Source organism: Panthera pardus, unplaced genomic scaffold (assembly GCF_024362965.1).
Source record: "Panthera pardus isolate Hobbes unplaced genomic scaffold, ASM2436296v1 HiC_scaffold_22, whole genome shotgun sequence".
NCBI classification, from domain to species: Eukaryota; Metazoa; Chordata; class Mammalia; order Carnivora; family Felidae; genus Panthera; species Panthera pardus.
The window spans coordinates 44,716,101-44,730,344 of NW_026526788.1; the positions used below are offsets into that span (position 1 = coordinate 44,716,101).

Genomic DNA, 14,244 nt, shown 5'->3' on the forward strand with positions numbered 1-14,244 from the left:
TTATTAAAATTATCTCCAGCATCTTTATCCTATTGCCTTAAAACAGCGTTCACATTTTGTCTCTTTACACCCAAATTCCTTAGTGCGATAAATGTTGCATTTAACTGATTTAATCAGATTGATCTATTTAATTTGATTCTGAGCCTAGATTATTTCTTTTTTGGTGACTTTTTGTTTTTGTTTGTTTGTTTGTTTAAGATTATATTTGGGAATTTAAATATCTTTTTGTTCAGCGCAATTACATCCTAGAAAGCTTAGAATTGCATACAACATCTTGGTCATCCTGTGAGTGCCTGTTTGATGATGATATAAGGGCGGTTAAATTTAAAGCAAAATTCCAAAAAAGCATGCCCTCCTTTGTGAAGATGTCAGATTTGGCAACACACTTAGAGGACAAGCGTTCAGGTAAGATCTCTAATATGTAAGACACTGCTAGTTTAAGCTGCCATTTGTGGGGAAAAATGTACAATTGAACATAAAAGTGAAATACAGATCATCATAAATAGCCGAACCAGATATTTGCATCTTCTGAGCTTTCTGCCTACCAATCCTTTGAGGTTAAGTTGTAATTATTAGAGAATTACTTAAAAATATTTTTTGCATATTTATACAAGCCATTCATCATTTAATAAACCGGAAATAGAAAAATGACCCTAACCAGAGTGACTGTTGAGATAAGCATTTTATCAAGTTACTAAGCTGCTACCTGTACATGGTTGTTAAAATTTAGCATTGATATAGAATCCACGCAATTTGCTTACTGCTTAGTAAAATATAATGTACTTTCTGAACTCACGTATTTGTATGTGTGTGTGCATATATGGGTATAAAATTAATCCTCAGAAACACTACATGAAAGAATGGCTTTGGAAATGGATTTTATTCACGTACATGCTTTCCATGAACTTAATACCATTAAAGTAATTAGAGTGCAGTAGTAAAAGGAATGTGCTTTAGGTTCAATATGTTATACACTTCAGAATAAAGAGAGTCAAATAGTGAAAATAACTAGATAAAGTGATACAAGTTAAGTGGAAAATACTTCTCATAAATTGCATTGGCTTCCTAAGTACAGAGATGATGCTAAAAGTATGCTAACTCCTAGTTAAAGGTATAACAAATTAGATGGCATTCAAGGCTATATTTAAGGTTGAAATGCCAATAATCAATCAGTAAATGTCAGTGATCATCAATCTTGGAAACTAATAGAATGTTTTCTAGTGGTTATTGTAGCAATTGTTTTTAGAGGGGAAATGGGGGTTGAAAAAAATGGAATGTATCTGTAGGTTTATTGTTACATAATTTAAATTTTCTAATGAAGAAGAAAATATTTGGTCAAATTTTTTTTCTCAGAATTTATATAAGATTACCATTCTTGGTGCTTTTGTAGGTTAAGTTTTTAAGAATATCTCAGGAACTTTGGATCTTGATAGTAAGTTTTAATTTTATTCTCCCGTTTGCATGAGTAATTTTCTGAATTCTTATAGATGGTTTTAGATTTTATTAAATGCTAGGTGTGGTTTAAGTGAAATAAGATTATTTTTACAATTCTAATAAAAAAGAATCTGTTCCAAAATGAAATGGGTTGAAGCTCCTAAGAGATCACATGCTAAGATTTTCAAGTTTATTTCTGGGACTTTTTGCTGGCACGCTATACCCCCTTTTGGTACATCCACAGAAACGTATAAGTTGTATCATAGGCAGAGCAGAGGATCTATCACAGTGCTTTTCAAATACAGCTCAGAGTGTCAGATTTAAAAAACTTTTTTAACTGAGTTTTTAGGGTATAATTTTCATACAGTAAACTGCCCTTATTTGAAGTATACACATTCACACTGGTGAGTTTTGACACGAAACTCATGAAACCATCACCACAGTCGTTAAACCATCACCAGTCTGCCCCTTTGTAATCTCTCCCTTCCACGCATGCCTGCCCCCTGATCCTTCTAGGCAATCAATCTGCTTTCTATCACCAGAGATTAGTTTGACTTTTCTATGATTTTTTATACATGGAATCATATATTATGTACACTGTTTTGTTTGGCATCTTTAAGCAAATTCTTTTGAGATGTATCTCTGCTTTTGTGCATATCACTAATTCATTCCTTTTTATTCTGTTGTATGAATGCACTGCGATTTGTCTGTTCATCTGCTGACGAACATCTGGGTTGTTTCCGTTCTTGGCTATTATAAGTAAAGCTTCTATAAACATTCATGTATAAAGTGTTAGATGGACATAGTCCTTTCTTTTTTGGTGGGTAGGTACCTAGGAGTTGAATAAATAGCTGTATTGTATGGTAGATGTGTGTTTAATTTTTTAAGAAACCGTCAAACTGTTTTCCAAAGTAGTTGTAGCATTTTACATTTCCACCAAGCAGTGTGTGGGAGTTCTGTTTTTCCCACATCCACGTCAACACTTGGTATGAGCATTCTTTTTAATTTAGGTAATGATAGGTGGTTGTGGTTTTAATTTGCATTTCCCTATTGGCTAATGATATTGAGCATCTTTTCATGTACTTCATTGCCATCCATATGTCTTCTTTGATGAAGTGTCAACTGAAATCTTGTACCCATTTAAAAAACAAGGGTTGATTATTATTATTGAATTTTGAGAGTTCTTTATATTCTGAATAAAAATTATTTATTAGATATATGCTTTGCAAAGATGTTCTCCTAGTCTATCACTTGTCTTCTCACCTGTTCTTTTAACCAGGTCTTTTGAAGGCCCTAAGTTTTGAATCTTGATAAACTCCAATGTATCCATTAAAAAAAAATTATTATTTTGAGAGAGAGACAGGACGCGCGTGAACAGAGGAGGGGCAGAGAGAGAGAGGGAGAGAGAGAAGACCAAGCAGGCTCTGCGCTGGTGCTGTCAATGCAGAGCCTGACACAAGGGCTCCATCTCACAAACTGAACTGTGAGATCATGACCTGAGCCTAACTCAAGAGTCAGCCGCTTAATCAACTGAGCCACCCGGGTGCCCCCGGAACACTCTTTATTTGCGTTTAGTGGTTTGGTATAAAGGATACAACTCAGGAACAGCCAAGTGGAAGAGATGCACAGGGCGAGGTATGGATGAAGGGGCACAGAGCCTCCACCCTTTTCAAGTTCTCCCAGTACCTCAACATGTTCATTAACCCAGAAGCTCCTTGAACCCTTTTGCTTAAGGGTTTTTATCAAGGTTTCCTTGTGTAGGCATGATTGATTAAATCACTGGCTGTTTGTGATTAATTCAATCTCCAACCTCTTTCCACTCCCCAGAGTTTGGAGGGGTGGAGCTGAAAGTTCCAACCCTCTAACCATGCCTTGGTCTTTGTGGTCATCAGCCCCCTTCCCCACCAAGACCTGAGGCTGCCCATGGGCCCCCAGCCGCCTGTCATCATCTTATTAGCATACGGAAGTCACTCTTATCACTTGGAGATCCAAGCATTTTTTAGAGCTCTGTGCCAGGAACTAGGGACAAAGATCAAATATTTATTTTTTATTATATCATAAGATGGGAGCATAAATCCAGTCCCTTTTTCTACGTTGGCCAAATGCCAGATTAAAATTTTCTGACTTGTGTAGTGTTAATTCACATATGTATGCATATATGTTCTCCAAGATATGACCATTATTAAGTCTAAGGAGAATGCAAGTGGAAAACAAAAACAGTAACACCTCTCAAAAAACCCAACTTTTAATGGAATACAGAGATTTATTCTTAGAGAAGAACTCCATATACCTAGTTCTACATTGCAACATTTATTAATACTAACAGTTAATTAATTTTTTTTAATTTTTAATGTTTATTTTTGAGAGAGACACAGTGTGAGCAGGCGAGGGACAGAGAGAGAGGGAGACACAGAATTCAAAGCAGGCTCCCAGGCTCTGAGCTGTCAGCACAGAGCCCAATGCAGGGCTCAAACTCATGAACCAAGAGACCATGACCTGAGCTGAAGTCGGATGCGTAACTGACTGAGCCACCCAGGCACCCCCATACTAACAGTTAATTTAAATTAATATTCCTGGGGGCGCCTGGCTGCCTCAGTCAGTAGAGCATGCAATGCTTGATCTTGAGGTCATGAGTTCGAGCACCATGTTGGGTGTAGAGATTATGTAAAAATAAAACCTTAAAAAACTAACATTTCTGGAAGATGAACACAGATGATAGAATATACAAATTTTTATGCTGCTTCATATTTATGCACCCCTCCTCTGCCCTCCAAGAGCACTATAGGCTTATGGAGCTGGTCGCTGCAAGAAAGTATGCCGCAGGTAGAATAGGGGCTACATTTAACTTGGTGTCATGGAGAAGTCAGCTCTATTATCTACTGCTTACACAGAGCAGCTCCCTGCTGGAATTGAAGACATAGAAATAGATTTTAAAATAAAAATGACTATCATAAACACTAACAAAATAGGTGCTCACAGCTCTGAAGATTTGGTTTGGGGACTGAGGCTGAGGATTGGGCATGTCCTTGCAAACTCTGGAGATGGACTCCCCGTTGTTAAACCATGCAAAGACTTTGTGCTGTACAGTCAGTCCCTGGTAGGCTGTGTTCAGAGTGGTCCTTTTAGCCGTTTTTCCTTCTCTTTACGTTCACTTATGAGGGCTAAATTCATTGTTTCTCTCATTGTTTATGTGTTTTTAAGACAGAAATGGATAGAGTATATAGAAGTACAAGCAGTTTTTTCCTGACATGTTTCAGTTAAATAAAAGGAGGGAGAAAGGGAGCTTAACATGGGACAATTTCCTAAGAAAGTCTGTTCTCTTAACAAAACTTCACAGAAGCTGGATGGGGTGAGGCTGTGCCTGGCTCCTTATAAAGAAATGAAGATGCTTACTCAGCATCTGGTCCTTCCATCAGCAGAATGTCAGTACCCAGCAGGCTATAAGCCCCCTTGAAACAGAAGCTACATTGATAATGAACTTTTAATTCTTTTATAGAGGCATGTAAATTTATAAAATGTTAGGAGTGATGTTAGTGTTCTTCTAAAATTATTGAATTCTTTCATCAATGTTTTAGTGATTCAACATGTCTGTGGAAAGGTGTGATGTAGAGTCTGCTGTAGTTTATTAAGTATGCTGACCACTACGCATTCTTGCAATTCATGTAGGGATACAGGACATGATTGGAAAAGTCTTTGGGTGCCAAAAGACTAAAGCAAACAGAAGGACTTAGGAATAGGAAAGTCACCATTAGTGGGAGTCTTAAAGATAACCCAAAAAGAGCATAGGTAGCCAGAAGGATGAGTTCCTGACCTGGAGTATACTCCCTGCTAAAAGGATGAAGAAGAACAAATCCAAAGGCTTAAATAAAGGCTTTAAACTGAATCTGGAGAGGAGGGGAGAAGATGAACTCAGATGAACTCACAGACCTCACTAGTATATAATAAGGCAAAGGTGAATTAGAAAAAGGGAATGCCTGATAGATACCAGATACTCAGTATTTGTCTAACAGGTGAATGCATGAGCCAGTGAGCAGTCAAGGAACATGCTCAATGTCCTGGCGAGTCACACATTTCGTAAATGCAGACTCTCGGTGCTCATGTGCTGTGTAACCTATGCCCAGAGAATGGATGGTGATGGGCAGGAAATTGAAAAACAAAAACAAAGTTTAAACAGAGGATAAGCTAGTGGTGTATTATTTTGGATAAAGCAGAGACTGAAAGAATAGCTGACCTGCCATTTGGCTTTTAGCAATGATCAGGCCATTTGGCTTTTAGCAATGATCAGAAGAAAGACAGGACAGGGAAAGAGGGTATATTAGCTGGTTTCAAGTGTTTGAAGGAATTTCTCCTGAAAGAAGGATAGACCTTATTTTGCATGATGCTAGAGAACAGAGAGGAAGAAAACACCCACCTCTGCAACCAAACTCTCCAAATAAATCTTCACTTTTAGTTACCGGCAGCTCACCCCTCACTTCCCAGAGTAAACACTGAAGTTGCAAGCGGGTGAGATTGTCCAGGGAAAGAGTGAACAAAAGAGAAGACCAAAAGCGAGTCCTCAGGGATATCCTTCAGTGTAAAAGCAACTGAATCAACCATATCATTAACCATGTTTGTAAACTGCAGTTATAATTTTGGTCCTGTCATTTATAAATACGTCTTTTTGTTGGTCTCTTGTAGGAGTGATTCTAGTCAAAGCCCAGATTTTAGAGCTAGTGATACCTGTTACAGCAGCTCAGAAGATAACTCTGAATGCCCACAGCTCCCTGAGGAGCATCTTCTCTTCCCTTCCTGACATCGTATATACTGGCTGTGCAAAGTGCGGATCGAAACTGGAAACTGATGGGAATAAGATCTATAAACAGTGCTACAGCTGCTTGCCCTTTACGATGAAGAAGCTGTACTACAGGTGAGGCAGCCAGGCAAGCCAGTGGGATGGAAGATATTTATTATTAGAGGACCGGAAATGACCAACAAATCGTGTATATCAATTCTTACTTTCTTTTTTTGTTTTTTTGGTAAGTTTCTTTTTTTTATATATGAAATTTATTGTCAAATTGGTTTCCATACAACACCCAGTGCTCATCCCAACAGGTGCCCTCCTCAACGCCCATCACCCTATGAGAACTAACTAGAGCTAAATCCAAGAGAATACATTTTTTCCCCTTGAATGACAAATGGTTATTTATGAAAGCAAAAATTATCCAGTAATCATAACAGGAATTTTTAAAAGCAGTAATTGGGAGATTTTTATTGTCTTCAAGCAGCTATACTGAAGAAAATTTTTACTTGGTTTATATTTTTAACCAGGATCTAAATGGCTCATGAGAAACTGATTTCCCTACCTTAACATATAATTGGAATTTAAAAGTTAAAAGTATTCTATGATCTAACCTCTGAGTTCTGGAAGCTAATAGGATGTTTAACTTTTCTGTGCCTTAGTTTTTCCAACTTTATATTAGAAATTAAGGATTGCAAATGTTCTTTGGTAAAATTGCAAACCAGCTCAGTGGAAAACACATTTTTCAAATAATAAATGTTCAGAGTCATGGATAATATTTTTCTTTTTACCTTGTAAATTGTATGGCTTTACAGAATAGCCATCAGTGTCTTATGCTCTTTTCTATTTCTAACTACTGCAGTATCTAAAAACTAAATGCACATGTATTCAGCATGTTATCATGGTATACATTAAGAACATTTTCAGAAGCTTAATCTATAAACCTTATAAATAAGTAAGTACATTTTGCTCTTACTCTGAAGGTTGCTTGTATGAGAAAGAAAATTAAATTAAGATGCATGGTATATAAGAAACATAATTAATTAAAATTTATTTCTTATCAACAGTTACAGCTCCTTACAGAGTATATGTGTTATTTTATGCCATTCTTAATGTTCCTAATCAATATATTGTTTATTGGACAAAAACATTACCCAATAAATATCCCTTAAAGAGAAGAGAGACTTTGAATATTCAGTCTAAAAAATAACTGTTCAAGAGAAGGACCTCACATATCAATATCACCCAATTATGGTATAATCTAGTATGAGGTACATAAGGTCTAATCCTAAACGATACTGCGTTGAAGAGGTAGTGCTAATTCTTTGTGTTACTCGAATGTTGATAGCCAAAGTAAGAGTTGGGTTTTTTTTTTAAATTTATTTAAAAGTCTTTAAATTGTTCTTAGGTTTAGGATCCAGATTAAAAGAAAACTTTGAGATATTAAATGACAGCTTCTTTCAAATTATCACATACGTAATTCAGAAAACATCGCATAAATCATCACTTAGGACTCTACATAACTCAGTCAGCAAACTGAAGAAGAAAAAGCTCTGGTTATTTTTCAAAGACTCCATCAATTAGGCAGTTATTAGGTGTCTATGTATGTTCACCTGATATTTATTGCTGTGGAGGTTATATTGATTGATACAAGCATACTTCTTGTACTTAAAAGTCTTTTATGAAATACTTAATGAACATTCCTATGGCGGGAGAGTCCCATACTGTGAGTGGATCAATCACATTTTATGTTGGTTACTGGCAACTTGGAGCTGATTTTCCAGTGGAAACATTAGATACCATGGTTTGAGTCTCATACTTGCTTGCAAAGGATTCTCTATGTGCTGGTGACTTTCATTTGCATCTTTACCCTGGTTTTTTCCTCCAAGCTCAAGTATTGAGATGCTGAATTCCCTACTTGACTATTTGTCAGGTATCCCACATTAAAAATGCCTGAGATTGACTCTCTTATTTTTTCCCATCTATATCAAACTGGATTCTTCCCATTTTTATACTTCCCAGTGAATGGCATCACCGTCTACCCCCGTAACCTAGAAACCTGCACATAACCTTTAAATCATTTCTTATTCCTTACCTCTCATGTCTGATCTACTGGCAAGTCCTACAAATTTTCATCCAAAACTGTATCACAAATTCACTTGCTTTTTTCTGTCTCCACTGCTGGCATCTTAGTCCTGTTCCTCAGACTCAGGGGCACTATTGACATTTCAGGCAGGATACTTTCCAATTGTAGAGGGGATCCCACACATTGCAGAGCATGTGGCATCCTTTTCACCTGGCCTTGCTGAAACCCCAGTGATTGTGAAACCAGAAAGGGAAGTCAGTGCGTCCTGGTCCAGCAGCACGTGGGCCTGGTCCAAGCCGCTGCTATGTCTTGCTCAAACTGTCAGAGCAGCATCGTCTCTCAGTTGGTCTCCTTCTGCCTTTGCCCGCTCCAGCCCATTCTCTACGCAGCTGACTGGGTGATCGCTGCCTCACTTAAACACCTTCCAGGAGTTTCCCCTTACACTGTCGTGCCCGTGTCGCGCCCGCAACCTTGTCTGCTGCCACGCCTCCCCCGGCTCGCTGTGTTCCAGCCACCCCAGCCTTCGGGCAGTTCTTGGACACTTGTTCTTCTTCTCCGTGGGCTTTCTTGCGTGTTCTTCCCTCTGCCTGATTCCACCAGCCTGACTCCCTCACGTCTCTGTTCAAATGGTACTTCATCAGGAGGCCTTCCTAATCCCTCGACTTTCTGCTACAGCACCAGGCGTGTGCACATTGCAATTTGTACTTGTCTAGTTGTGTTCTGTCTTTTCTAAAAATCGTCTTTATTGGGTAGAACTCACGTAGCATCAAATGAACCCATCCAAGATATACAATCCATGGTTTTAGTATATTCACGGAGTTATGCAGCTGTCACCATGGTCAATTTTATGACATTTTCATCACCCCTGCCCCCAGTAGCCCCATTTCCATTAGCAGGCACCCCCCCCCCAACTCAACGTTTGGACTGTTCCCCACCTTTTGGCTGCTATAAATAGTACCGTTGCGAACATTTGTGTACACATTTTCATGTGAATGTACGTTTTAGAATTGTTGGGTTGTATGGTAACTCTATGTTTAACTTTTTGAGGAACTTCCAAACTGTTTTCCAAAGGTGTTGCCCAGTTTTACATTCTCACCAAGAGTATATGAAGTTCTGCACATCCTTGCCAACATTTTTTTATTATGTGTTTTTCTTTTTGTTGCTTTGCTTTTAAATGGTATCGTAGCTAAGAAAGCTATCATTCTTAAGCTGAGATCATAGAGATTTACTCCTATACTTGTAAGAATTTTATGGTTTTGACTCTTACATATAGGTCCATAGTGTATTTTGAGTTGTCAGGATTATAAGGAAGGGGTCCAACTTCATTTTTTCACATGTGGATATCTGGTTGTCCTGGCATGATTTATTGCAGAGTCTATTCTCTCCCTGTTGAATCATCTTGGCATCACTGTCAAAATGCTTACTGTCTTTTCGCCCCTCTAAACTCTTACGCTCCTCATGTGAGGGAACCAGATTTGTCTTGTTTCCTAGCAAGCGCCCAGTGCTTAGCATGGTGCTTGGCACATAGTAGATATTGAGTGTGTATTTGCTGAAATAATGGAGGAGGAAAGACAGCATGGGGGAAAGAGTAGAGTGAAAAAGAGGGAAGACCTAGAATCATCACGTGGGTAAAGGGGGAAAATCAGGAGTGTGGTTTAGCTGTTATGTTAAATTCCTCTATATTAATGAGTCTGTTTCTAAAACCTGTTCTCAATTTATTTTCTACAATTTATTTTTAAAAGAGGTAATATAGCCATGGTAAAAATGCGAACAGTAGAGGAAGATACAAAGCAGAAAGTTCCTCCCCACCCACCCCATCCACCACCAGTGCTGATTCCATGCTTGTCAAAGTTTTTTGTATATTCGTCTAGTAATTTATTATGCTAACACCAGCACATGTATATCCCTTTCTTTTTTTTAATTTTTAAAAATTGTTTTTAATATGTAAAATTTAATGTGTAAGACATTCCTAATACCAACATAGAAATGTTTAAAAGATACAAAAGCCTTACTGTGACAATATCCCCTCCCTCCCTCCCCCCACCCACTGTGTCCTGGGCCTCCGTCCAGACACAGGCTGTGCGCCTCCCTGCCCAGATTTCACTCCCCTGTGACACACAGCACTCTCTCCCCATCTCATCGTTTTCACTTTGGAAATCAGTGCATGTCAGCAGTTAGGGAGCTCCCTCACACTTTTAGTTGGCTGCCTCATATTCCATACCTGAATAGATCGGCATATATTTAATTGGTGCCTTGTGGGTAGACAGTGATGTGTCCAAATGTAACGCAACTGCTAACAGTATTGCAGTGCACGTCCTGAGACAAATGCCACTCCTATGAGTGATTATATGGCTGCAGGATAATTTCTGGGCTGGCAGATACTGTAGAGTGCCTTCCATCGACACTGGATCAATTCCATACTTCCTGCACCAATGTATGAGAGTACCCATGATCCCATAACCTTGCCAACAAGAATATGCTCCTCGACCATCTAGTAGTTGCAAATGGAACCTCAGTGGCCCTTTAAGTGTATTTCTCTCATTACAAGTGAGAAGTAAGGTTGAACTTTTATTGTTGGTGGTTTAAGAGCTATTGCTTTTGCTTTCCTGCAAAGCTTTTTTTTTTTTCTGTGTCCTCATGGCCTTTGCCATTTTCCTATGGGTACTTGTAGGAAACGTTCTATTAAAGGACATGAGCACTTTTTTTTTTTTTTTTTTTTTTTAATTTCTATCTAGGTTAGTTAGCAGATAGTGCAATAATGATTTCAGGAGTAGATTCCAGTGATTCATCCCCTATGTATAACACCCAGTGCTCATCCCAACAGGTGTTCCCCTTTAATGCCCCTTACCCATTTAGCCCATCCCCTCCCCACAACCACTCCAGCAACCCTCAATTTGTTCTCTGTATTTAAGAGTCTCTTATGTTTCCCCCCTCCTTGTTTTTATATTATTTTTGCTTCCCTTCCCTTATGTTCATCTGTTTTGTAACTTACATTCCACATATAAGTGAAGTCATATAATATTTGCCTTTCTCTGACTAATTTCGCTTAGCACAATACCCTCTAGTTCCATCCATGCTGTTGCAAATGGCAAGATTTCATTCTTTTTGATCACTGAATAATATTCCATTGTATACAGATACCACATCTTCTTTATCCATTCGTCCATCGATGGAAATTTGGGCTCTTTGCATACTTTGGCTATTGTCGATAGTGCTGCTATAAACATTGGGGTGCATGTGCCCCTTCAAAACAGCATCCCTGTATCCCTTAGATAAATACCTAGTAGTGCAATTGCTGAGTCATAGGGTAGTTCTATTTGTAACTTTTTGAGGAACCTCCATACTGTTTTCCAGAGTGACTGCACAAGCTTGCATTCCCACCAGCAGTGCAAAAGATATCCTCTTTCTCTGCATCCTTGCCAACGTCTGTTGTTGCCTGAGTTGTTAATTTTAGCCATTCTGACTGGTGTGAGGTGGTATCTCATGGTGGTTTTAATTTTCATTTCTGTGATGATGAGTGATATTGAGCAGTTTTTCACGGGTCTGTGAGCCATCTGGATGTCTGCTTTGGAAAAGTGTCTATTCATGCCTTTTGTCCATTTCTTCACTGGATTATTTGTTTTTTGGGTGTTGAGTTTGATAAGTTCTGTATAGATTTTGGATACTAGCCCTTTATCTGATATGTCATTTGCAAATATCTTCTCCCATTCCGTCAGTTGCCTTTTAGTTTTGCTGATTGTTTCCTTCGCTGTGCAGAAGCTTTTTATCTTGACAAGGTTCCAGAATTCAGTTTTGCTTTTGTTTCCCTCGCTTCCGGAGACGTGTTTAGTAAGAAGTTACTACAGCTGAGGTCAAAGAGGTTTTTGCCTGCTTTCTCAAAACTCTAGGATTTTGATGGCTTCCTGTGTTAGGTTTAGATCTTTCATCCATTTTGAGTTTATTTTTGTGTATGGTGTAAGAAAGTGGTCCAGGTTCATTTTTTGCATGTCACCGTCCAGTTTTCCCAACACCTTTTGCTGAAGAGACTGTATTCCATTGGATATTCTTCCCTGCTTTGTCAAAGATTAGTTGGCCATATGTTTGTGGGTCCATTTCTGGGTTCTCTATTCTGTTCCATTGATCTAAGTGTCTGTTTTTATGCCAGTACCATGCTGTCTTGGTGATTACAGCTTTGTAATACATCTTGAAGTTCAGGATTGTGATGCCTCCAGCTTTGGTTTTCTTTTTCAGGATTGCTTTGGCTATTCAGGGTCTTTTCTGGTTCCATACACATTTTCGGATTGTTTGTTCTAGCTCTGTGAAGAATGCTGATATTATTTTGATAGGGATTGTATTGAACATGTAGATTGTTTTGGGTAGTATTGACATTTTAACAATATTTGTTCTTCCAATCCATGAGCATGGAATGTATTTCCATTTTTTTTGTCTTTTTCAATTTTACAAGATTCCTATAGTTTTCAGCGTATAGATTTTTCACCTCTTTGGTTAGGTTTATTCCTAGGTATTTTATGGGTTTTGGTCCTTTCTTTAAAAATACAGGGGCGCCTGGGTGGCTCAGTTGGTTAAGCGTCCGACTTCGGCTCAGGTCATGATCTCACGGTCTGTGAGTTCGAGCCCCGCGTCGGGCTCTGTGCTGACAGCTCAGAGCCTGGAGCCCATTTCAGATTCTGTGTCTCCCTCTCTCTCTGCCCCTCCCCTGTTCATGCTCTGTCTCTCTCTGTCTCAAAAATAAATAAACATTTAAAAAAAATAAAAAAAAATACATAGATGGGGCATCTAGGTGGCTCAGTTGGCTGAGCATCCAACTCTTGATTTCAGCTCAGGTCATGATCTCAGGGTCATGAGATCAAGTCCTCCATTGGGCTCCAGGCTGAGCGTGGATCCTGCTTGGGATTCTGTCTCTCTCTCTTTCTCTCTCTCTCTCTCTCTCCCTCCCTCCCCCACCACGACTCCTCCCCTGCTCCTACCTGCATGTTCTCTCTCTCAAATAAATAAAAAAAATGCATAGAATAATACTCACTTTGTTTTATTCATGTCGTTGGTTCCTTAGAGTCCATCTAAGGACTGGCATTCCTTCCCTAATAGCACTTATAACCCTTCCTCATTCTTTTTAACACCCACATAGTATTCTGCTGTAGGACATACTGGAAATGATTTATCTTGTTCCCTGTTTAGTGACATGCAGAACAGTTTGGTTAATAGTTTGGTTCTGACAGGAAAGAGCCCAGTTGGGAAAAATGACTTGAAATTGTGATTTTTGAAATGTGTGATTATCTTTATTTTTATTTCTAAAAATAATTTACACAACGGTGTAAAAATATGTTTTCTTATATTAGTATCTGAAATCTTAAAATGAATCTGGAATAAATCAAATTTATCCATTTATTGGTTGAAACTTAAAAAAAAAAGCCCTTCTCTTATTCCTAGGATGTCTCAGAGCATTCTAGAGTCATTTTAGTAATTAAAATGGACTCTGAATAAAAACCCAGTGCTCTTTGAAATGACCTTGTATTTAAGCATTCCTTTAATTTGAAAACCTTGTTGAGGGTCGTGTGTTATTTGCTCTTTTGTAGGCCAGCTTTAATGACCATCACTGATGGAGTACATAATGTGTGCGTCCATGTAGGATCAGAGCTGATTGAGAAGATGCTACTCAACATTTCTCCTGACTGGCTCAGCAGAGTTGTCGGTAAGGTATCAACACGCCGTCCAGGGGCTGCTGTTGGTGAGACCATTCATTTCATCAGGGGTGTCCACAGTATACTGGAGCAGAAAGAACACTATGCTGTAAATTAAGGTCTTTTTTCTATCCACGTAAAAAGGAAACAAAGGGGACATCAGTTGGAAGCTAAGACCTGCCCCTCTCCCCGCAGTAGGGCACCCCGGATGGTCTTGATCCTGGGCGGTTTCCTGCTCCTCCCCCAGGAATGGGGGGATTTTTCTTTCA

The 14,244-nt window shown here is 38.8% G+C and overlaps 1 protein-coding gene across 7 annotated transcripts in view; it reads left to right on the plus strand.

The window, feature by feature from the left end:
- Positions 1 to 14,244, plus strand: part of SHLD2 (shieldin complex subunit 2) — an 82,407-nt gene that overhangs the window by 66,289 nt on the left and 1,874 nt on the right. For 5 of the 7 annotated variants that reach the window (XM_019444831.2, XM_019444829.2, XM_053909672.1 and 2 more), the window contains 3 exons: positions 199 to 405; positions 6,112 to 6,340; positions 13,871 to 13,986. In XM_019444831.2, the coding sequence (XP_019300376.2) occupies positions 199 to 405; positions 6,112 to 6,340; positions 13,871 to 13,986 (552 nt within the window). Of the gene's footprint in view, positions 1 to 198; positions 406 to 1,390; positions 1,433 to 6,111; positions 6,341 to 13,870; positions 13,987 to 14,244 lie in introns of those variants that run through there. The other 2 variants (XM_053909675.1, XM_053909671.1) reach the window with 2 other exon arrangements.